This window comes from Tursiops truncatus, chromosome 3 (assembly GCF_011762595.2).
Source record: "Tursiops truncatus isolate mTurTru1 chromosome 3, mTurTru1.mat.Y, whole genome shotgun sequence".
Lineage (NCBI taxonomy): Eukaryota > Metazoa > Chordata > Mammalia > Artiodactyla > Delphinidae > Tursiops > Tursiops truncatus.
The window spans coordinates 146,221,692-146,247,310 of NC_047036.1; the positions used below are offsets into that span (position 1 = coordinate 146,221,692).

The 25,619-nt window shown below is 37.9% G+C and overlaps 1 protein-coding gene across 3 annotated transcripts in view; it reads left to right on the plus strand.

Annotated features, from left to right (window-relative positions):
- The window catches only part of RANBP17 (RAN binding protein 17), a 311,791-nt gene that overhangs the window by 270,192 nt on the left and 15,980 nt on the right, over nt 1–25,619 (plus strand). For all 3 annotated transcript variants that reach the window (XM_073802791.1, XM_019945809.3, XM_019945817.3), the window contains 3 exons: nt 90–304; nt 1,732–1,870; nt 13,671–13,837. In XM_073802791.1, the coding sequence (XP_073658892.1) occupies nt 90–304; nt 1,732–1,870; nt 13,671–13,837 (521 nt within the window). The remainder of the gene's footprint in view (nt 1–89; nt 305–1,731; nt 1,871–13,670; nt 13,838–25,619) is intronic.

Consider the following 25,619-nt stretch of genomic DNA (forward strand, 5'->3'; position numbering starts at 1 on the left):
AAGTGAAAATGTTGAATAATGTGCCTCATAACTGCTTTGAATTACATCTACTTATGTCACTTTCTCATTCTGCTTTTACCCTAAAACAGGTAATCAGATCCTGTCCCTTGGGAGCCTCTCAAAAGATCAGATTTATCCAATGAAACTCAAGGGCATCTCCATCTGCTATTCAGCTCTCAAGTCTGCCTTGTGTGGAAATTATGTCAGCTTTGGCGTCTTCAAGTTGTATGGGGACAACCATTTTGACAATGTACTCCAGGCCTTTGTCAAAATGCTGCTGTCAGTGTCCCACAGTGACTTGCTAGTAAGCAATCATGCGTCATGGGAGTCTTTGTATGAAACGTGAAGTAACACCACCACAGGGTTGGAATTGTTATAATGAAGCCCAAGGAGTTAGAATAGCACCAGATCATTTTATGTTTTAGGACAACTTCTTGATTTAACTTACAGGATTTGAATAACTATAGTGGCTGTATTTATATAATTAAATGTGCAGTTTTGAGAACTGCAGCTACCATCTTCTGATAAATTGGTCATCTCAGGCATTCCAGGTTCTGTGTCTAGAGAAAATGTAATTAGCAATTTCAACTAATTGCTTACAACCGTACTCATAATTCAGAGAAGGTCTGTGTTTCCTGGAGCAGAAAATGCAGAATGACTATAGGATCTTCTCCTTCCTTCATTTCTACTCTGTGTACTCCCCTTGCTGTTTGGCCTTGCTTTCCATTAAAATTCAGGTGTGGTGGACAGAGTGCTAAACTGGAAGTTGAGCAGCCTGGTATGTAGTCTCAACTCTGCCACTTGCTGGTCATTTACCTTGAATAAATCACCTTCTCTATTTCTCCAGGCTTCAATTTCCTCACCTTTAAAATCAGTAAATTAAACAAAGTGATCTCTAGGTCCCTCTTCTACTCTACCATCTAGTCTCTGTGATTTATGTCAGTTGTTTTCAAACTTTGCCCCTCAGAATCACCTGGGGTGCTTGTTGGAATTCAGATTTCCGGACTCCTCCACTGAGCTGAGTCTGAGTCGTTATCAGACTTTTTTTTTAATATCTCAGCCTGATTACTAACAAGCACCCCATGTGATTCTTATGGAGATAGTCAATTTTACTTTATAATAAATATTGATATGGTTTATTTCTCTTATAAGTGTTGCGCTTCTTTGATACTGGTTTGGGTTTCATTTGAGGCTTTCCAGGTATCTTTCTCATGCACTTATCCTTTGCCTGTTGTATATGGTAAATATTAAGCCATTTACCAAGTTATGATTTAATTAGATGGGTTGGCATTGTGTAAATATAGCAGACTATGATGCCAAATGCTATTATAACACAAATTTCTTTGTGTTAAAAAAGAAGGTTCCCTAGCCACTATTAAGCACTGTTCAGTGTTACAATATTCCAGCCCAGAAAAATCATTCAGTCTTCTATACTGCAGCGATTTTAATTGCACTTAAGTGTTAACCACATAAGGCAAAATTGAAATTACTTACTAGGGTATGCTGTAGCTTCAAATTAGGATTTCTAGAGATCAAGAGATTTGTATTAGAACCCCTTTAAATACTGAATTGAGAATCATTATGTCATTTGTTCCATGTATTTATATTTATGTTTATTTTATGTATTTATGTGTAAGGTCACAATTTCTAATACTATAAATGGCAATTTTCACTGAACTGTGACACGTCTTTTGCTTCCCTGTGGCTTGACATTTAGTATTTCTGTTATAGCAATATCGGAAGCTGAGCCAGTCTTATTATCCACTCCTGGAATGTCTCACCCAGGACCACATGAGCTTCGTCACCAACTTAGAGCCTCCTGTACTCCTATATGTTCTCACATCTATCTCAGAGGGACTCAGTACTCTTGGTAAGTATCATGGAGAACATTGTTTTCAGAGGAAAGACTTGATTGTGGTCTCTTAATGTATGTGCTTTTGAGATGATCATCCTACAAAGGGGGAAAGATTATTTACCCAAACTGAAAGATTATTTTATAACTATTGCCTGCGAGAGAGAAAATGCCCTTTTTCATATTTTGATATAGTTTATTTTTTAATCAGCTTAATTAAAGTATAATTTACACACAGTAAAAATTACTGATTTTAAGTGAACATTTCAATGAGTCCTTACAAACATATACACAGTCATGAACCACCACAGCCAAGATACAGAACATCTTCATCACCGCAAAAAGCTCCCTCCTGACCCCTTCTAATCAATCCCTTTCCCCTAGTCCCAGCCCCAAGGAACCACTATCTACTTTCTCTCACTGTAGTTTGCCTTTTCCAGAATTTCATATAAGTGAAATCATATAACCTGTAGTCCTTTGTGTCTGACTTCTTTCGTTTAGCATAATGCCTTTGAGATTTATCCACGTTTTGCGAAACAGCTTTTATCTTTCTATTGCTGAGTATTATTCTATGGTATGGATTACCACGTTTGTTAATATGTTCACCAACCAATAACATTTGGGTTGTTTCCATTATTTGGTTGTTTTGAATAATGCTACTATGAACATTCATGTACAAGTCTTTCTGTGGACAGGTATTTCTCTTGAGTAAATACCAGAATGAATTTCTGGGTTGTATGCTAAGTGTATATTTAACATTATTAAAAACTGCCAAACTCATGGATATATACACTACCAAATGTAAAACAGATAGCTAGTGGGAAGCAGCCACATAGCACAGGGAGATCAGCTCGGTGCTTTGTGACCACCTAGAGGGGTGGGATAGGGAGGGTGGGAGGGAGACGCAAGGGGGAGGAGATATGGGGATATATGTATACATATAGCTGATTCACTTTGTTATAAAGCAGAAACTAGCGCACCATTGTAAAGCAATTATACTCCAATAAAGATGTTAAAACAAAAAACTGCCAAACTGTTTCCCAAAGTGATTGTACCATTTTACTCCCCCAAGCAATGTATGAGGACTCCAGTTGTCCTGTATCTTCCCTAACACTTGCTGTTATCAGTCTTTTTAATCTTAGCCATCCTCGTGGGTGTGAAGTGGAATCTCCTTGAGTTTTTAATTTGCATTTCACTAATGACTGATGATTTCAGCATCTTTTCTTGCTTATTTGCCATTCATCTGTCTTCTTGGTAAAATATTTGTTCAAATCTTCAACCCAATTTCTTTAATTGGGTTGTTTTGTCTTGGAAGAGTTGTTATATATTCTGGATACAAATCTTTTATCAGATCTATGTTTTGCACGTATTTTTTCAGCCTTGGCTTGTCTTTTTTATTTTCTTAACAGTATCTTCTGAAGAATAAAAGTTTTCAGTTTTGAGGAAGTCCAATTATTTTTTTCTCTTACAGTTCATGTCTTTTTGGTCCTATCCTAAGAAATCTTTGCTTATTAACCCAAGGCCATAAAGGCTTTTTCTGTGTTTTCTTCTAAAAGTTTTATAGTTTTAGCTCTTATGGTTAGGTCTCTGATCCATTTCAATTTAATTTTTGTACGTAGTATTATGAGGTAAAAGCTGGGATTCCTTTTTTAACATGTAGATATTCAGTTGTTCTAGCATCTTTTGTTGAAGAATATCCTTTATTTGTTAGACTACTTTGTGCCATTTCTATACTGTCCTAATTTTATAGTAAGTCTTAAAATCAGATAGTATAGCCCTCTGATTTTGTTTTTCCCTTTTTAAGTTGTCTTGGCTATTCTGGGTCCTTTGCCTTTTTTATAAATGTAGCGTCAACTTGTCAGTTTCTCATGTTAGAAAAAAAATGAGCAGGGGAATTATTATTGGGTTACATTGAATCTCTAGCCCAGTTTGGGGAAAACTGACATCTTAGCAATATTGAGTGTTCAATTCCTGGCAATGGCATATCTTTCCATTTATTTAGATCTTCTTTACCTTTTCTCAACAGCATTTTTGAAGTTTTGAATATATAAGTCTTGTCCATATGTTGTTGTATTTATAACTATTTTCTGTTTTTATGCTGTTGTAAATGATATTTAGTTCAATTTCTATTGTTTTTGCTACCATGTATAATTGCAGTTGATTTCTTTGTATGCTGACCATGTATCCTGTAACTTTGCTAAACTGACTTATTAATTCTGGTAGCCTTTTGTAGATTTCTTAAGATATTCTGCATAGATGTGTCTGCAAATAAAGGTAGTTTTACCTCTTTCTTTCCAATCTGTATGGCCTTTTTTTGGCCGCACGGCATGCAGAACTTCCCAACCAGGGATCGAACCCATGCTTCCTGCATTCGAAGTGTGGAGTCTTAACCACTGGACCACGAGGGAAGTCCCTATATGGCTTTTTTTATTTTTCTCACCCTATCACACTGGCTAGAACCTACAGTACAACGTTGAATGGAAGTGATGGTAGCGAGCATTCTTTCCTTGTCTCCAGTGTTATGGAGCAAACATTCATTCTTTTTCACCATTCAGTATATTAGCTCTAGGTTTTCTGTAGAGGCTCTTTATCTTGTTAAGGAAATTCTCTTCTTTTGTAGTTTTCTGAGAGTATTATCATGAATGGGTGTTGAATTTTATCAAATTCTTTTTCTACATATACTGAGATAATCATATGGTTTTTCTTTTTTGGTCTGTTAATGCATTACATGATATTAATCACCACATTGGTGGATATTTGAATGTTAAAACAACTTTGCATTCCACACTTGGTTACGATGTATTGTCCTTCTTATATATTACTAGATTCAACTTTCTGTAATTTTGATACAGATTTTTACATCTATGTTCATGACAGCTATCGATGTATTCTTCTATGGTTCTTCTTTTATAGTTTTCTGTTCTTCTCATATCTTTGCCTTGTTTTAGTGTTGGTCTAGGGCCCTCATGAAATGAGTTGGGAAATGTTCCCTCCTCTCTTATTTTCTTAAAGAGTTTGTGTAGAATTGTTATCAGTTCTTCGTGAAATGTTTGATAGAATTCCCTAGTGAAACCACTAGGCCTAGATTTTTTCTTTGTTAGAAGGTTTTTAACTATAAATTAAATTTCTTTAGTGGATATAGGACTATTCCAGCCTCCTATTACATCTTTCTTTCTTTAATTAATTAATTTATTTATTTGGTTGCGCCGGGTCTTAGTCGCGGCAGGCGGGCTCCTTAGTTGTGGCTCGCCTGCTCCTTAGTTGCGGCTTATGTGCTCCTTAGTTGTGGCTCACGGGCTCCTTAGTTGTGGCTCGCCAGCTCCTTAGTTGTGGGCATGTGTACTCTTACTTGCGGCATGCATGTGAGATCTAGTTCCCTGACCAGGGATCGAACCCAGGCCCCCTGCATTGGGAGTGCGGAGTCTTAACCACTGCACCACCAGGGAAGTCCCTCCTATTACATCTTAAGTAGCATTTGATAGTTTGTGTCTTTAAAGGAAATTGTCCATTTCATCTGAAGTTCATCTGACATTACTGACATAAAATTGTTCATAATATCCTCTTGTTATACAACTTTGATTTCTGTAGGATCTCTAGTAGTGTTCCCTCTTTCATCCCTGACATTGGCAATTTGTGTTGTTTTTTTTTTCTTTATTATTCTGGGTCCAGGTTTATCCTTTTTTTTTTTTGGTTTATCAATTTTATGCAGAGAACCAGCTTTCAGTTTTCATTGATTTCTCTATTGTTTTTCCATATTTTTATTTCATTGACTTAAGGTATGATCTTCATAGCTTCCTTCCTTCAGTTTATTTGCTTTTCCTCTTCTAGTTTTTTCAGGCAGAAGCTTAGGTTGTGGATCTTAGACCTTTCTTCTTTTCTAATGTACACATTTAATGCTTTTATCTAAGCACTACTGTGGCTATAACTGATAAAATTTTTATATATTGGGGGCTTTTTTTTTAAAAGATTTAATTTTATTTATTTTTGGCTGCGTTGGGTCTTTGTTGCTGCGCGCGGGCTTTCTCTTTGAGGCGAGCGGGGGCTACTCTTAGTTGCAGTGCACAGGCTTCTCATTGCGGTGGCTTCTTTTGTTGTGGAGCATGGGCTCTAGGCATGCGGGCTTCAGTAGTTGTGGCTTGCGGGCTCTAGAGCACAGGCTCAGTAGTTCTGGCACATGGGTTTAGTTGCTCCACGGCAAGTGGGATCTTCCACCAGGGATCAAACCTGTGTCCCCTGCATTGGCAGGCGGATTCTTATCCACTGTGCCACCAGGGAAGTCCTGGGGACTTTTTCTATTCAGTTTTAAAATATTTTCTTATTGCCTTAGTGATTTCTTCTTTTACCAGTGAGTTATTACTTAGAAGCACATTGTTTAATTTCTGATCTTTCTGTTATTGAGTCTAGTTTAATTCCATCGTAATCATATTAGTGGTTGTTATAACTTTTGTATTTGTTGAATCTTTTTTTGGTCCAAAATATGGTGAATGTTCCATGGGCACTTGAAATGAATGTATATTCCATGGTTGTTGGGAAGAATGTTCTCTTAAGTGTCAGGTCTAATTGCTTGATAATGTTCGCATTTTATATATTTTTACTGGTTTTTTGTCTGTTTGTTTTCTGCTTGCCCTATGAATTATCAAGAGAGAAGTGCTGAAGCCTCTAACTATAATTATAGATTTGTCCGTTTCTCCTTCTATCCGTCTGTGCATAAATTATTTTGAAGCTCTGTTATCAAGTAAATATATATTTAGGATTGTTATGTCCCCTTGATTAATTTACCCCTTTATCCTTGTGAAGTGATGCTCTTTATTTCTGGTAATATTCTTTCCTCTGAAATCTACTTTGTCTGATATTACTTGCCTCTCCAGCATTCTTTTGATTAGAATTAGCCTCTTTTTCCATCATTTCACTTTTATTCTTTCTGTGTCTTTATATTTAAAGTTGGTTTCTTGAAGACAGCAGGTATTTTCTATTGCTGTTTTAACAAATTCTTACAAACTTGGTGACTTAAAACAATGTAAATTTACTGTCATATAGTTCTTTAGGTCATAAATCTGACATGGGTCTCACCAGACTAAAATCAAGGTGTCAGCGGAACAATTTTTCTTTCTAGGAGCAAATCTATTTCCTTTCCTCCTCCAGCCTCTAGAGATCACCTACATCCCTTGGCTCATGGCTTCTGTCCTCCATCTTCAAAGCTAGCAACATTGAATATCTCTGACCATTCTTCCATAGATACATGTCCCATTGATTCTGATGTCTTCTGCCTCTCTCTTTCACTTTTAAGGACCCTTGGAATTACCTTGGACCTACCCAGATAATCAAGGATGATCTTCCTATTTTTGGTTCAACTGATTAGCAACCTTAATCCATCTGCAACCATAGTTATTCTTTTCTGTGTAACCTAACACATTAATAGGTTCTGGGGATTAGGATATGGACATATTTGCCTAACATACAGCATATAATTGAGTCATATTTTTATATCAAATCTGACTGTCTCTACCTTCTAAATAGTGTTTCAGCCATTTACATTTAATATAACTACCAGTATATTTGAGTTTAAATTTATAATATTGCTGTTTGTTTTTTCTTTATCCTATCTGGGCTTTGTTTCTTTTTCCTGCCTTCTTTTGGTTTGGATTAATTAAATGTTTTTCTAATGAGTTCATTTTATATCCCCTGTGGGTTTATTAGTCATACTTTTTAATTTTTAGTGGTACTCTAAGGTTTACCATCTACACCATCAAATAATATAATCATAGTTTGCATTCAAATAATTACAGTCTGCCTCTCTCCATCTCCATTCCTTCTGGAACTCCAGTTATACATATGTTATGTATATCTGTTATATTGTTCAAAGACTGGAGAGAACTCCTCTGCAGATCTCCAGAGCTCTCTTCTTATATAGTTCCCACTCTCTGACACTCTGTCCCACAAGTTCTAGCTGCCTCAGCCTCCCCAAATTCAACTCAGTGAGACCACTTGGCTTTGTTTGGGTTCCCCTTTCCTGGCCAGTAGCCTGGAAACTGCTTTGTGCAGTAAGCTTGAGCAGTTGGGTAGGTATTACCTCATTTGTTTCCCTCCTCTCTGGTTTCATAGTCCTATACTGCTTCTTGTGCAATTGAAAACCGTTGTTTCATATATTTTGTCCTGTTTTCTAGTTGTTTATGGCAGAAGGAAAAATTCTCATAGCGGTTAATCCTTCATGGATAGAAACCGAAGTCTTTTATTATTACAGTTTGTCTTGACATTCTTTTATCTCATATTATAGTAATACTTGAAGATTTTAAATTAGTTGCGGATGGCTGTGTTGTTCTCAACATGTGATCTTAGGCCCGAAATCAGCATTTTAACAAGTCTCCAAAGGAATCTTGACAAAGTGGCATAATGCAGGGAATACTGAACTTGAATTTAAGTCCCAGTGCTGCCACTTATGAATGTATGACCATGGACATGGACTCTGTGCCTGACGCTGCCATAGGTGTTTTCATATGTGTACTTCACTCATTTCATTCTCAGAACCACTCTGCATACCAAAACTGGGTTAAATATGCTAATAGCACTGTTTGTCCTTATTTCCTGCTTGATTGTAGGCTTCCTACTTGATAGGAACAGTGTGTCTTAATCACGAATTTTTTCCCAGTGCCTAGCATGTGGTAAGTGCTCAATAAGTATATGTTGAATGAATTAATTAGGTAATATTATTTTCACTATACAGATGAGTAAGCTGCTGCCCAGAGAGGTGAAACAACTTGCCTAAGGTCATACAACTAATGAGTGCCTCATCTAGGAGTCTTTCTAACTCTAAAACCCATTCCTCTTCACCTCACCACCCTGCTGGATCCTGCTGTGATCCAAAAGGTCACAATTTGGCAGGTGAATTGTGCCCTGTGTCTTCAAGAAAGAGGATTATTTAGACTGTTGAACGTAACCACTTGGGTTTCTCCTTTTCCAACAATGAAAAATTTGCAAAGAGGCATTAATTGGGTTACAGGCAGCCTTCAGTTCTACTATAGCCTCAGTGGGAAAAATGAGAGGGAGGTGCAGAAAAGTTGAACCAATGATAGATAATATGCTTAACACGATATTAAATTTTTTTAGTTAATCATTTACTAGCATTTTTAGTTTCAGGCCAGCTATAATTTGTGAAAAGAAAAAGTGATTGTATTTATATATTATATTTTCCATGTTTTTAATCACCCACCACCACCACCACCGCCTACCCCCCATACTCTTACATGCAGAGACCAAGCACGGGGCTTACAAAAAGCTGCTTCTAATAATGACTCTCAACTCATTCATTTAGTAAACATCAGCTGTGCACATGCTGTGTACCAGGTTCCATTCTAGACCTTGAGAGTGCTGTAGAGAACAAGATAGATAAGGTCTCTGCTCATGTGCAGTTTATATTCTAGTGAGGAGATATAACAGTAAACACACACACACACACACACATACACAAGAAAATGTCAAGTCATGATAAGCGCTAAACAAAGACTTAAAATAGGATCATGAAGAAGGAATGATTGTATGGCTTTTTTAGAAGTGATCAGGGAAGGCCTCTGAAGATGAGCCCTGGCAGGAATGGGGGTGCCTTCCAGGAAAGCAAAGGATGGCACAGAAGACAAGGCAAGGGAAGGTGGGGGCAAGCTAAAAGTTGAACCAACTGGAAACCACCAGAAATTTCCCCATCAAGGTCATTATTAATAAAATTTTCATTATTAATAAAGGGTGTATGTTATTGTCATGAAACACATTCTTGAATTGGATGGAGTAAATATTATAAATGTAATATGGAAATAAAACATTCAGGAAATACGTAGAAACTTAGAGACCTTGTTCATTAGTTTCTCCCACCAGAAACATGCTAAAGAGAGAAGAAAGCTATGGATTGGCTAAATAGAATGACAGGCTTGGTGTTTCAGGAATTGAAATAGCCAGAAAAACAAATGGGAAGTGAAAAGGGGGAAACCTACAAGCATTGGGCGCTATGTTACAGTCTTTACACACTTTCTGTCTTTAATCTTTAATTTCTCAAAACAAAGTAGGTGGTATTAAACACATTTTACAGAGGTGGGAGTTGAATCTTCCTATAGTCAAACATCTAGAAGATACAGATTCAACCCTAAACTGCTGCACCATCCAAATAGGCCTTTGTTTCTGAAATTGCCTTTCACACTATATTTTTCCAAGACCTTCATCCTCCCCTCTGCTATGGTGAGAAATTTTGAGTCAAAGCCAAATGTAATTTCAACCCCATTATCATTCTTCTGACTCTCAGTTAAGCAACTCTTTCCTGCACAGTTAACTTTACAGAACAGCTTTCTACGATGGGTCTTAGTGAACAAGAGGGCTATTAATGATGCATATGCTTCCCATAGAGACTAGTTGCAGAAGAAAAGGGGCATTTGGTTGTTGCAGTCACAAACAGTAAGTTGCTAGAGAGGACAAAGTGCCTGTTGGGCTTAAAAAATCTGTCCAAAATTGTCTAAATCATGGATGATAAACACCAAGAGCAAGGAAAATATGAAAATTCATGACTTCTGCTCATTCTTTTATTTCAGGAGAGTTTCATTGTTTGAATCTCACACAATAGCTTGAACTGCAAATAGAGAAAACTAAAAATAATACATAGTCCTCATCACTATTCATTCTGTTTTTGATCAAATGGCCCATGATCCTTATGATTCCACACTTTTCAGTCTACCCTGAAATAACATTTATCCTTTTCAAAGCCCCCAACAATAAATCAGCCATAATGAAAGCTCTTCTTCTTGCTTTTACTGCAAGGATATATGCTCCAACCTTCATGTCTAAAGTGTTTACCTGGCTTTTTCATAGCTGACTCAGTAGACTGGAACCTTTTAATGCAACCTTCATGGCATGTGGTCACCAAATCTATGTGAAGTCTTTATCATTTTTGTATGATTGATAGCATATTGCTCTTCACTGGTGAGGGGAACCATATCTATTTCCCGCTTGCTTCCTTTGTACATGTTAAGTTACTTAATCCATTTACTTTCATGATTGGGACTTCAGAGGTAGAAATGTGAAGGAAAAGAGAAAAGCAAACAGGTTCAACAGTCTGTGCCTGATTCTTAGGCCTAAATGTTTTCTACTACATTATATACTACCTCCCAGGGTTATAAAACCAAAGCTTCCTTTTCTGCAAAGCAACCCAGTTAGTGGGGAGAGGTAATCAATCAATCAGTCAATCAATCAACTGCCATAGCTTTAGAAGGAAATAAAAGCTCCTTTCTCAAAAGCCTATAGCTCCACAGTTTCCCAAAACTATTGTCCATGCCCATCTTTTAGACCTTCATTCAACCCCTGTGTCAGCTACCATTATCATCTATTTTAAATGCATACTTCTATATTTCAAAACCTGTCCCCAAACCTACCTCTATTTACTATGTCATTCCTCTCTAAAACAACGTATGTGAGAGTTTTTAAATTGTAGTGTTATATCAATTCTAGTATTATTACTAAACAAAACTCAAGACTTTTTTAAAAAAACTTTCTCCGATTAGCTTTGCCTACCCATTCTTTAATTAAATCAACTAATATTTCACCTCTAATCTATGACAAGCACACATATGTCTCAGAACCTTAGAGATGAGTAAAATGAATAAGAAAGTAACTATTCCCCTAGGAAGTTTATAATCTGCTTCCCAGCCCTACTCTCCCAATCTACTTCTTTTCTGAATCTACTGAATTTGCCGGTTTTTGAGTGCCCATCACGTTTTTGTTTGTCTTGTTGTTTCTGTTATTAATCATAAACTCCCCAGAATTGTGTCCGTATGTTACCATTAGCCAAAAAATCTGGGCACTGTCATGCTCTGAATCAAAACCATGAGCTTTGGATAAACTAATTATCTCTGAGCTTCATTTTTCTCATTTGAAAAATGCAAACAGCAGTACCTACTGTATACAGAAGTGGTCATTAGAGGTATATGAAATGATATTTAGTGTACAAAGGAATCATGTCACTTACTTGCTAAAAAAAAAACCTTCAATAACACCTCTGTTGCCTCTCAAATTACATGTAAATGTCTCGACCTACTACTGGATGCCCTCAAGATCCCAACTATTTTGTCAGCCTTCTCTCTTATGATTCCTCTACACACTCTTTCACTCACACCAAAAGGTCCTGCTCCCCTTTTTTCACTATGAGGGAAAATTAGTAGTAACTACCATATTTTTTTCCTTCCAGTTTTATTGAGACACAATCGACACTATACAAATTTAAGGTGTACAACATAATGATTTGGCTTACGTACATCCCGAAATGATTACCGTAGTAAAGTTTAGTGAACATCCATCACTGCATATAGGTACAAAATAAAAGAAAAAGAAAAAAAATATTTTCCTTGTGATGAGTATTCTTAGAATTTACTCTCTTAACTTTCATACATAATATACAGCAGTGTTAGTATAATAATCATGTTGTACATTACACTCCTAGTACTTATTTATCTTATAATGAGAGCTTTATACCTTTTGACCACCTTCATCCAGTTCCCCCTCCTGCTAACCCCTGCCTCTGATAACCACAAATATGATCTCTTCTTCTGTGAGTTTGTTCGTTTGTTTGTTTGTTTGTTTGTTTGTTTTTAAAGTATAATTGACCTACAACACTAAGTTAGTCCCTGGTGCCCAACATAGTCATTCAATATTTCTATACGTTAGATAATGATAAAATACTGTGGTAAGTCTAGTTACCATCTGTCACCATACTAAGATATTATTATTGGCTATATTCCCCACACTGTACAGTTTGTCCCCATGACTCATTTATTTTGTAACTGGAAGTTTGTACCTCTTCATCTCCCTCACCTATTTCTCTCATCTTCGCCCCCGCCCCCAACTCCTCTCCTCTGGCAACCACCTGTTTGTTCTCTGTATCTATGACTGTTTCTCTCTTGTTACGTTTGTTCATTTGTTTTTTGTTTTAGATTTCACGTATAAGTGAAATCATATGGTGTTTGGCTTTCTCTGTCTGACTTATTTCACTTAGCATAATACCCTCTAGGTCAGTTATTTTTACTGTGAGAATTTCTAGTTATTTTTCTCCTCATTCAACTCTGCAGCATATTTTATAAATGATGAGAAAGGTTAATTGGCTCCTTCGCAGTAACAACACAGCAAATAACTGGAAAAGATGGAATTTGAAACCAGAGCTGTCTGGCTTCAAAATCCATACCTTTTCACCCTACTATGTACATTGTGCAAAATGTGAAAAATGTCCTTCCTTATGTTTAACTGGAATTAGTTTTCCAAGCCCATCTCAGGTGCTACCTCCTTCACCAAACTGTCCTTAATCCTCATCCAAATACAATATCACCCTCAAATTTCTCACAGCACTGTGTCACTCATTTTTGCGCAGCACTGTGCTAGTGACTTACGTACCAAATCATGAGCTCTTTGACACCAGGGTGAGTGTTTCCCCTGAAACAAAGTACTTTGCAGCAAGTTTACACCCTGTTTCCCCTGAAGCAGAGCAGTTTGCACCAAGTAGATATTTAATAAAGTCACTTCAATTGAACAGAGGGTCATTAAGGTCACATATGGAAAATTCTGTCCAGTCAATCCAGGAATCATTTACTTACTAACATGTCTCTATTCCAGGTCCTGTAGTAGACATTGGGTTTAAAGAGATAAAAGCAAAGCAAAAATCCCTGCCCTCAAGGAGTTTACAGTTTGATTAAAGTGCTTTGAAACCAGAAAGTTGGTTTTCTTTTTAATTTAGGCATTATAGTGAGATGAAACAAACACTTTAGTAATACAAATGAATTCTCATTTGTTGTTCACACAGATACAGTTGTCTCCTCCAGCTGCTGTACCAGTTTAGACTACATCGTCACCTACCTCTTCAAGCACATAGCAAAAGAGGGCAGGAAGCCACTTCGATGCAGAGAGGCTGCCCAGGCTGGTCAGAGACTATTACATTTTATGCAGCAAAATCCAGAGGTCCTGCAGCAGGTAACTGGTGGTTGCTTATCTAGCTTAAGAGAGAAGAGTTTCCCAAAAGCCGATCTGGTCTCTGAATATCCCTTAGAGCAACTGGTCTTGCCGAGACTCTTTACTGGGTCTTCTCTAGGAGTATTTTCCCTGTAGGGAGGATAGTACACTGGCCTCAGGATTACCCACCCTCCAGAAATCTCTAAGTCATTCATCTCACCTCAGTGAAGCTAGAATTCAAAAAGAGGATAGCTCTTCCAGCGACAAGAGAAATAAAAGTCAAAGCTGGAACTAGAAACAGTCAACCTCTGATTTCTTTCCCAGAGCCTCTAATAACGTTGTCTTAGGTTTGCCTTGTGAATACCCTGGTATGTTGAGAAACTACCATTTTCTGGGCTCCTAGTCTGTGCCAGGCAGCTTGCTGGGAACTTTCCCTTCATCATATCATTTTCCCCATTTTAAGATGAGAAATCAAGGTTCAGATAGGTCATATTCCCACGAACATTTAAATAATAAGTAATAAAGCTACGATTTGTTTATTTTCAAATGTTTTCTGACTAGCTAATATGAATTAGGTCCAAGTTTAATATTTTTTAAAAACTTCTGCAAATCACAGTAACAGCATGCATAAAATTAAATAATATATGCCAGAAATGTTTCAAAGAGAATAATACCATTTTACTGTGGAGATAGCATCACTATGATATATTGCAGTTCTACTACATTTGGAAAGTGATATCTTTGTACTGCTTCCAGTTGTCTTCTTTTGCCAAATTATCTATCTCCATAATAGTCTGTGGTTTGCAAATATAAACACGTTAACCTGGTCATTAGCCAGCAAATAAGTCACCTGCAATCAGCAAAAAAGTGTCAGTCTGAGTAAATAAATGATGAAAATGAATAAGACAGCCATGGAAGAGGTTTTCTTCCTAGCTGTCATTTTTTTGCTGATATTTAAATGACATTATGTAAACTTTATTTGTGGTGATGTTTCAGTTAACCAGTTATTTTCCTGGCAGGGAGGTGTGTGATTAAGATTTTGTGTAAATAAGCAAAGGGTTCTGGGCCTGTAACTATTTGGTATGACCCTGGAATTGTTACAACATGTTGGTGATTAAACAGGAGGAAGGTAACTCACATTTATTGAGTATGTACAAGGTGCGAGAGCCACTAAGACCCATGAGACATAATTTCTCTCCTTAAATAAGTGTGTCCTGCCAGGTGGGAAGGAGAGACAAGTAACTAACTAATTATGTGATAATTGGATTAACATAGTGATGACAGGAGGAGAGGACTTGCAGAGACATCTCCTCATTTAGACCCCACAACAACCCTGCAATGTGGATATAACCATCCCCATTTTTCAAATGAATAAAGTGAAGCACAGAGAGAAACTGGAAAGTGGAATGTGAACCAAGGTCTGTTTGGCTTAAAAGCCCAAGTCCTTACCACTTACTTACACCATTGATTCTCAGGAGACTAGTTGCTGGATAAGATCTCAGATTCACCTGGAATGCCTTTTCAGAATAACACATTCTATCAAGATTTGGATGCACTGCTCCTCACCCATCCTTCTGCAGTAGCCACTGGTACTGCTGGGAGTGTGGCGTAGCCCTCAGGTGTTTTGCAACAAGAAGGCTGAGAACCACAGAATTAGAGCATGTAGGCAGTGGAGAAAATAAATAACCAAGGATTGGCCAGCAATCAGACCCAGCGCTCACCCCACCGTGGCAAGTGACAGGTCTGCCACCTGCCATTGCTCAACCATGATCACAATATTGTCCCGTAAACTTCGGCAGGAACTTTTAAGTGGGTAGAAAATTTTAGCAAAAATCAATAGGCTATGGTCCTAGACAAATACCATCCGACTGTGCAGAACAAGTAATGTGGTTGTGCAGAAGACATTCAAGTTTGTCTTTACTCAGAATTACCATGTGTTTGTTGGTTTAAGTAATTTCTATGTGTTAATAGTACTTGGTAATCCTTTACTTTATAGCATATGACTACGTAGTGATATATCTTTATTAACAGTGGAATACATTCTATTTATTTGGAATGTAGGCTTTCAGATAGCATTTTAAATATTAATGACCGGTCTCTGGTAGTCAGCATAAATATGATTTGCATTAGCACTGGGTTATATCATCTTGAGTGCCTCTGATGTCAATGATTGGGTATAGTAGTATCTGACATCATCTCCTTAGGTCACTGACAACTTTGACCTCTATTCTTATGCACAGTTTCTGTCGTCTCAAAAGCTCTTTTGAATTGATTTGAAATTTTGACTCTTCCCTTTATGAGGCAGTAAAATTGATAATTATTCAGATGGGAACTGAGCACTGAGTGAAAAATCAATTCCACCCGCTCTCTGCCGCGTATAAAATTACTTCTGAGTCGGCTGGACTGAACGGATGGCCAGAGTAAAAGCAGCAGGCAGGAGTAGTGGGAAGAATTAGCTGGACACAGCTAATAGCCTGAAGGGATAGACTTGGAAAAGAGGGAGTGGGCCAGTTGGGGGTTATTATGAGCAAGGATGGGTCCCATTGATCATCTGTTTGCATCAGCTTTCCAAGACCTTATAAATCAACCCTGAAGAGCAGCAGAATCCAAGATTTCAGCCTCTTTCCAGAGGGAATTTATATTAGATTATTCTCATTTTCACACTCAGATGAAAAGTGAGCCATTGATTATTCATTGGTTGCCCATCAAATGCTGTTTTTATAGATGATTTACCTATCAGAGAAGATAATGAACAAGGTTGCTGCTTCATAACTCAAGGTTTCAGTTTTCAAGGCATCTGTGTCAGTTAAGTAATGCCTAACCCTATTAAAAGGAATGGGTTACAAATTGCTTAACAGTGCTGAAAAACTAGACCCTAATGACTAATTGTGCTTGGAGTTTAGAGAGGGTTTGTCAGCTCTTTAAACTAAACTGATGCAATGATACTGCAATTATTTACTAGTTTGAACTGTTCTCCCCCTGCACCACCAACCTGGAAGCATAGTTGCATGAAGAGTGTCAATTCTAAATTGCAAAAGTTATCTCCTCAAGCTTCCACAGCAAATGAAGCATGAACCCACATAAAGGGTCTTCTGACATTCTTATAGGCCTTTCCTATAAGACATTTTAAGTGCCTCTCACCTGAAAATGTGTTTATTATGACCTGCTATGTGGCTTTAGATCTTCAGTGTTTTTAAAAACATTCTCCAAATAAGCCATCTTCCATATTTTGCAAACAAACCTAAATTTGCAAAGCATTACATTTAATCCATTTGAAGATCTGTTATAATTAAGTAAATCTATTTTAAGTAAGAATTATTGTCTAACCAGCATTGCTTTAACTTAACTGAGAAAAACCCAGTTTACGTATATTAAGCAAAAAAAAAAAAGTTCCCATGTTTTTATGTCATTAGAGAGATAAACTAAAGTTTTAAGAACAGGCCAGTAGTAACAGTGATTAGGCATGGATCTGCTACAGTAATTTGGAAGATAAAATTTCTACGGGAAACGTTTTCAGTTTTATCCCTGGTCATGTTAAGTGTTTGTATCTATAACTCAAAGGTCAGCATACATTTAGTTATATCACAGAATGAAAGAAGGATCTACCTAAATTAGGTACATGAAAGAGTGTGTTTTATAAGAGTAGAAGGGCATTTCAAAGATGAGACTCATTCTCTTTCAGATTATAAGAATAGGACACTGAGGCTGAATGCTTCTCTAAATCATAACTTCTATTAAAACTACCTGCTCTCGAAAGAGTAGCAACTTCCATAGAAGTAGAACAAGAATTATGTGATGGTCAGTATTACTGATTAGATTATGCAATTAACTTATTAACAAGGTATTTTTAGCAATTATGTTCTCTAAAATTTAAATACACTGAATGGAGGAATTAGAACATTTAGGTTTTAATTTATCTTAACCTCTTCTATTTAACTATTTGGCTCAAGTGAGCTGTACTAAAAACCAGAAAAAGTTCTAATTATAATTCTTTCTCCCTCGCTCTCTCTCCCCCTCCCTCCCACTTTGTGCTAACCTGACATTTAACTACAAATTGTAAAGAGCTGTCAGGAGTTATAAGAATCATACTTCAGTAGGGACGTAAGCTGGAAAGAACATTCACCCTTTTCCTCAATCAGTCAGTCAATCAATGAAAATTGCTTTTGTACAGTGCTCTTCGTGACATGCATCCCAAAGTGAATTACAGCAAAAGGGAAATCATCTGCTCTTTTTTCATTTCTGTGTTTAGATTGAAAGGATATTGCTCAACATTTTGACATACTATACAAGACATCTTTCTTACTTAAGATACCATCCTATAGTACTACGTAGGAGAAAGTGCAGTCACATATTTAACTGATGTTGAGATTTTGGCCTATAGAACCTCAGCAAGACTCTCACAGTGGGAAACACTTTAGCAGATGAAATATATTCATGTCTCTTATGCTCTTAAAAAAATTAACCAGACTTTCTAATGTTATTGTAGACATTTCTAGTGAACCCTAAATAGAAAGTATGCTCATGACCCACTAGCTCAGTCTGGTTAATTTGCAGCTGTTATCAAAAGTATGGCAGTAGATTGATGTCAAAAACACATGCTGAAGGAACATTCACAACTGGATCAGAGGATAACATGGATTTAAAGGGAAGCCAGGGATAGGTCATCAGACATGGCAAGTAAAAAATAAGAATAATAGAATTGGTTTTTGCACATGCTGCTGCAGTCTTGGTCTTCTTCACAGCAACATGTGTATGTACTTTGTATTTATTTCTAGGAAAAAAATTATACTGGCAAAATATTGCAGACAGTAGCTTAAGCTTTTTCATATGCATTTAATCTGATTTAATCACCACAGTATCTCTGTGAAGCTGTAGTATTATGAGCACCATTTTACAGATATAGAAACCAAGGCATAAAAAGATTAAGTAGGGGCTTCCCTGGTGGCGCAGTGGTTGAGAGTCCACCTGCCGATGCAGGGGACACAGGTTCGTGCCCGGGTCCGGGAAGACCCCACATGCCGCGCAGCGGCTGGGCCCGTGAGCCATGGCCGCTGAGCCTGCGCGTCCGGAGCCTGTGCTCCGCAATGGGAGAGGCCACAACAGTGAGAGGCCCGCATACCGCAAAAAAAAAAAAAAAAAAAAAAAAAGATTAAGTAACTTTCCCAAGTTACTAGTGGTCAATAAGATCATGTAGTCCATAAGCGGAAAGACTAAAATTCTACCTTGATGTGTTTAGCTCCAGCGTTCACATGCTTAACCACAAAGCTATAATTTGTTGGCGGCTGCTAATTTGAAGTAGTATGTATGTTTTGAGCACTTACAATGAGGCAAGTTGAGCTTCCAGTAAGTCCCACTGGGGCCATCCTTAAGGTAGAATGATTTAGAGCAGTCATCCTATACCCCAACTTTGTGCTGCAGCCGGAATGAAACAGATGGGCAGTGACCCAAAGAGGCAATGGGCAAGGGAGAGGGAGGTTGCTTTGCCAGCTGGTATAGAAAAGCCCTGTGGCTCCCACCATCACTGACAGAGCTAACAGAGCTTCCTCTCTCTTATTCTACACCCATACCCAATCATTAATTCTGTAGCCAGACGTTGAAGGTATAAAATTTAGCAGGACATGTATCCTTGAGAAGGTCAGAGTCTAATAGTGTAACTGTCTCATGATGTTCCTTTGTGACTATCCTTCAGTTCCTCTGAGGTAGCTCTTGAGGTTTACTCTAACCTGACTTTTCTAGGATAGAGTCAATATAGAAGCTGTGAAATGAAGTTGGGGAAGCAACAAGTGCTTTGCATCCATCCCCCATACCCTGCACGTCTCTAGGCTTTGTCCTGACTCTCACTACTGATTCATCAGTGTTGAATGTCATTTTTCACCTCTTTCTGATTGTAAACAGCTTCTGTTTTTTAAGAGGCTTCTACTACTGAGTACCATTAGCTCTACTGAAGGTCCTTCTTAAGGGCCTCTCACATGGGCAAGTCTGAAACTGGCTCCTTTGAGCATCCCTCTCCTCCTCCTTTTCATTCTGTAAGGTACCACAGACTAAGGTGCCTATAGAGCCAAGTAGGGAACTTGACTGAGGTAGACAGGAACGACAAACTGTGTTCAGTATACATCCCTATCTAAAGGGGGCAGCCTCCAAAGGGCTCCAGCTAATTGTTGCCCTGTAAAGTGGTAAGACCCAGTGTTGCCAGATATATTGAGATTTCCCCACGGAGAGAAGCCAGAAATACAGTTTTGTAAATGTTGGCAACTGATTGAAAAATTAAAATAAAAATACTCTGCAGGTCAGCACTGTATGTCTGGTTATCAGTTTCCCACCTCTGTATTCTGTACTCTTAGAGAATTTCAGAACTCAGATCTCTTAATGCATGATCCCTTGCATTTCTCATAGCCATCCCATGTGGCCTTGCAACAGTGATATTTTTATTTGTCTCTGATGTTTTGATAATTCTTAAAGCACACTTTTTTAATTTGCTGTTTTAAGAAGATGCCAATATTTTGCTTTTACATATGACTCTATACTTAGGTCTTTAATGAAACTTAAAGAGGGCATTTTATCACATTTGGGTTGTGTCTTTGCATACAGAAGGGGTGCAGTAAACAGGCAATGAAACTCAGTTAACATCTCCCAAACATTTTTTTTTTTAATTTTCAAAATAATAAGGTTTGTTTGAGGCAGAAATAAAGCTCACTTTGGTCAAGTGTGTGTGTGTGTGTGTGTGAGAGAGATCTAATTACTAAGGATCATATCAGAGTATCTAAGAGGACCAGGGCTGCACAAAAGTATCTAGTTAATAGCCAGGTAACAAAAGTCCAAAAGGGAGTAAAACTCTTAAGAACGATCAGTGTGTGACCACCACCCCTAAAGATCAGCTTAGAAAGTTAAAATATATAATTTTAAAAATGGAAAAACACTAATTTTTAATTAAAATGGCTTTTATCTGTGATATAATAAAATCATTTATCCATCTTTAGAAGGATGATTCTTGTCCAAATCCTTTGTTATATTCCATATCTTTGCCATTTTGATTTCATTTTTGTTATAGAGATATTTGTTGAATGACTGTTTCAGCTGTAACAAAAAATGGTATTTTAAAACAAAACCCTTTTAAAAAGAAACCTATTCTTGGTTTATAAATCATCAAATTAGTGTTATAACCCTATCACCTATCTTTACACAGTACCTTTTTTTCCCCAAAGATCACCTCCATCTTGATACTTGTCCCAGCACCTAGCAGAGCCTGAAACCTTGTGATGGTCAATGAATGTCTGCGAAACAAACCAAAAAAATTAATTTTTAAAAGTGCAATCTACAGGCAGTGACTTTAGGTATCAAATCTAACATGGTCATAGACTAATACATGATAAAATAAATGATAATGCCAAGATAAGATTATATCGTCATATACTATATAATAACCCTGCTGAAATTCCATAAGAAAATTTTATTCTAAACACGGATGAAGAAAGAAATAAGTACTTCAAATACTGTTTCAAATGGTTAACAGAACAGAGAAGGTTTGTGGTGGGGTTTTTTTTTTTTTTTTGTCTGTTTGTTTGTTTGTTTTTTCCACTGGGACATGTGTTTTTCTACCTCTAAGCACAGTTTAAAGATGTAATCCATTGATAGCGTAACTTGCCTTATTAATTGAAAGGGATGGAATCCACCAGATGTAGCCCAAACCAGCAGAGAGTTAGGTGACTAAGCAACAGCAAAGACACCATATTGAGTGAGCCAGATTTCGGTCTCCAAGTCATTTATTTCAACCGGTGACAATACATTTAAACTCCTGTGCCTCAGCAGTGATTGATGGTTTAATATCATATATAATTTTTTTAATGAAGGAAAACCATTTAAATATGTTACCATTTGCACTGGTATTCTCCTATGTACATAACTGCATTTAATCATTATGGGGATTGTTTTTATACTTGTGTAATTTGTATCCAAGAAATAACTGTCAAAACCATCTCATGCTGTTGCTGGAAATGGTACAGTGTGCTTCATACTTGAATAGATTCATTCTTCCCTGCACATAATTAAGAGTGTTGGAGCTTTCACTGCTACCACATAGGAATTCCATGTTTACATTTCTGAGAATGAAAAATTAGCCACAGTTTGCTTTTTCAGGCTCCCATTTTCTGGGGCTGTGATATTTAAGTACCTTAGTTCTGTACCAGTATATGATTTGAAGAGTTTGATTTTAAGACTTTTAATATTAAAATACATAATAAAATTTTATTATCTAATTATAAGAGGGTTTAGCCTCTTATTAAAGTTGCTAAACCAGGCCTGGATTAACATCATAATGGCACAGTTTGACATGGAATACTCAAAAGTCAAGTTCGAGGGAAGGGATGGGTTTTGTTGTTGTTGTTGTTTTGGGGGTTTTCTCCTATACCCACCCCTCGCACAAAATAACAAGGACGAAACGCATGTGTGGAAACAAACAAGGAGCAATTTGGGACGCTGGAGAAGGAGTGGAGGTGTCAGCCTAGGATGGTACCCTTAGGCGAGGCAGCTGGTATATGTAGCCTTTTGTTTATCTGCTACTGGTTTATGTAGCCTTTAGGCCGGCAGCAGAAACAATCACTCCTACAGGGTCAGCTGCTGGTCAGAAGCAAAATAAGAAAAGATTTTGCGTTCAAATGCACAGCCATGATTTCTGTACAGCTGGCACCTGCTGCTGGTGCACAGCGTGAAGGTGAAAGGGCAAAGAGGCAGTTGTTCAAAACTCAAGAATGGCTTAAAGGGACTTGTAGATTAATCTGCTTTATTAACTTCTGTATATTAGATAACTATTGCTATGAATGACAGTACATCTTTTTGAATAAGTCGCATCTCTTTCTCTTTTAAATTAGCTTTTGAGTAATGAATATTAAATAGAAAGCATTTCAGGGGTAATTAAATGAAAACAGAATGATGTCATTTTACAATTATATTTGTGTGTTTATAGAATAGGGGAATTATAATGTTTTCCAAGGAGCTAAAAAAAAAAAGAGCCGGCTTCATAAAGAAGAATTTGAAATAAATAAGTTAGATGTCCATTAGCCTTTGTGTTTAGACTAAAAAGTATGATGTAGTTTGCGACTTAACGTAGAGTCATTGGGTGCCAGTGGCTTGATTTGGCATTCCCAGGGGCTCCAAGTGTTTTCTTTATGAATTAAAGTGACCGCAATCCGTCATTGTTCTTTTATCTACAGTTTAGGACAGTCAGTTTTGCTATCACTCTGCAGCAAATGTTCTCAGAATAGCAAAGGAGTAGTAAAAAACAACAGCCGTACCTTTTCCTTCGCACTCATGTGGGGCAGATAAAGAGCGCTTCATGAGGAAGAAAACGCACGGTTTTACACAGGTTTAGCCCAATGATAATTAGGCATGCTTTATAACAGTCTCTCACCCGGTATGGCAAGTGGCAAACAAGATGGTTTTTAGCCTCTTCATTAATAGTGATTGGCGCAGTTAGCTTAATTTATCATTATAAATTAAGGGTAAAAAGAGTTCACTTTCATGCGTTCTTTTTTAAAGCCTCTGCAAGGAAAATTTCTAATCCATAGACAAAATACTGACACCAACTCTGGGAACGTGTTTAGCAATCTGCCTTCTAAAAGGACAACTCTTTTCTGCTGACTCTCAGTGATTTTTTGTTTTTGTTCTTTTAAGAATTCTCAGAAAAAGCATAGCAGATGACATCTGCCTTTTTCATGCTAACACAGGACAGGTAGTAGCATTTATCCATATTTCACAAAGGGAAGGCGTCTGGGATTTCATTTGCACTCCCAAGTTTTAACACAAGTTCAGTCTTTCTACTCTGAGCAGTGTTTCTGTGACATGTGAAGATGACACCTGAGATCACCTCCCTGTGTCACATCCAAGCCAGCCCAGGGCTCACCAGAAGGATCCTAAACTTGCATGGGTGTCACAAAGGAGCAGACTACCTTGACCAGAAAAGATTGGGTTAGGAGTATTTCCACATCCTTACACTCCGAAGTGGAAGAGCCTTTACACCTCCTTCTTAAAGATCTAGACTTTTCCTCCATCCTGTAACAGAAGCCTTATTTACTGTACGGTTGCTAGGACCTAAGAAGTCACTATAAAAGGGCGATCTCAGGTTCAAACAGAATTTTTATGATGAATGATAATGATGAAAAAGAAGTAGAAATAATTATTATATTCTAGGCTTGTGTGCTAAGTGCTTTATATATATGTACACAGACATATATTCCAGTGTGTGTGTGTGTGTGTGTGTGTGTGTGTGTACATATATATATATATTTCTGTTTAAGTCTCAGTACTCTGTGGGGCAGATATTTTTATCTCCATTTTATGATCAAAATACTGTAATTGCAGCTCTAGTAAGATAGTAACTCACCCAATACCGTACAGCTAGTAAGTAGCAGAACCCATGCTCTTCACCAAAATACAGTGCAACTTTTAAATGGGCTAGATGGAGGCTAAGCAAGGGGAGACACATGCCATTCATTCATTCATAAATCCTCGACTGAGCCAGGGGCCCCTTTCTTTGAGAACTGATTGGACAAGAGGAAACGCTTGACCTAAGCTGGCTTTTCTTCCCTAGATTTAGAAACGAGCATTTAAAAGTTACTGGTCAGCCTCATCTGAATTGAAGACTTGAAAAATCAAGAGCCATGGGGCAGCCATTCCCTGCCACATGCTCAGAGAAGTAGCCAGTCTGCAGCGAGAGAAAAGAGCAGCAGACGTGCTAAAAGGATCTCGAGAGACCAGGCAGGCCCACAGAGGGAGACTGAGAAGGATCCCACCAGCGTTCTTGCCGCTGGTTCTAAGCCCTTGAGAGGCCTGACCGTGCTGCCTAGTGTAGGGGTCCTGAAGCCACCCCTTTTAGGCCTAAGTTTTGCCTGCGATAGTTGCCGTCCTCCTAGCCAAAGGATTCTTGACTCAGGGAAGCTGTGAGGACACAGTGAGCCAATGAGTATAGACTCACCTAGCCCAGAGAAGGTATTCAATCAATGTGTAAAAGTAGCCTTCACTTTGAAAAACAATATGCAGCTACCACTTTTCGATGTCCCTGTCCTTGTCCATATCCCTGCTGTTCATAAGTATAAATATGAGAAAAGTATCCTGTCCAGGAAATCCCAGGCCCAAGACGTCATTTCACAAGATGATTTGCTTTTGCCGTGACTTCAGCCGGATTACTTATGTCTACCTGGTCCCATCCATGTGTTCTGCCTTTCTTAGAGTTCCTTCTGTGACAAGCATTCTTAATATCACACTCACTCACTGGACTGGATGGGGCATGGTGTGATTTTATTCTGGGGCCCAAACTGACTTTTTCTCACTTATTCTTCCTGCATACTCCAGGCATTACCTTGCAATGGCAAGAATGAAAATAAACGCCATAACTCTTTCCATTTGTATAATGTCTTCATACCTTCTGTCTCTTCTGACTCTCACAACAACCCTGATGGGTAGACAGGGCCAATGTGAATATTTTTTTAACTTGAGAGTATGGGTACATCAACACATTTAATCCCACAGTACCTGTATGGGTAAAGTACGCAGAGGTTCAGAGGGGTGAAATAACTTGCCCAGAGACACAGAGCCACTAAGTAGCAGTGCCTAGAATATAACGAAGGCTTTCTTGTCCCTAGATTTTACAGTTTTCTTGTCTCTAGATTTTAACATACCAAGGCTCCCCAGGGCCTTACCCTGCCCTTCCTTCCTGGCATTTCTTCTTCTCCGTCCATCCCTATTCAAGGGAGACAGCAAGATAAATGACAGGGTTCCCTTGCCTTCATTTCTCTTAGTGGCACTGTGGATG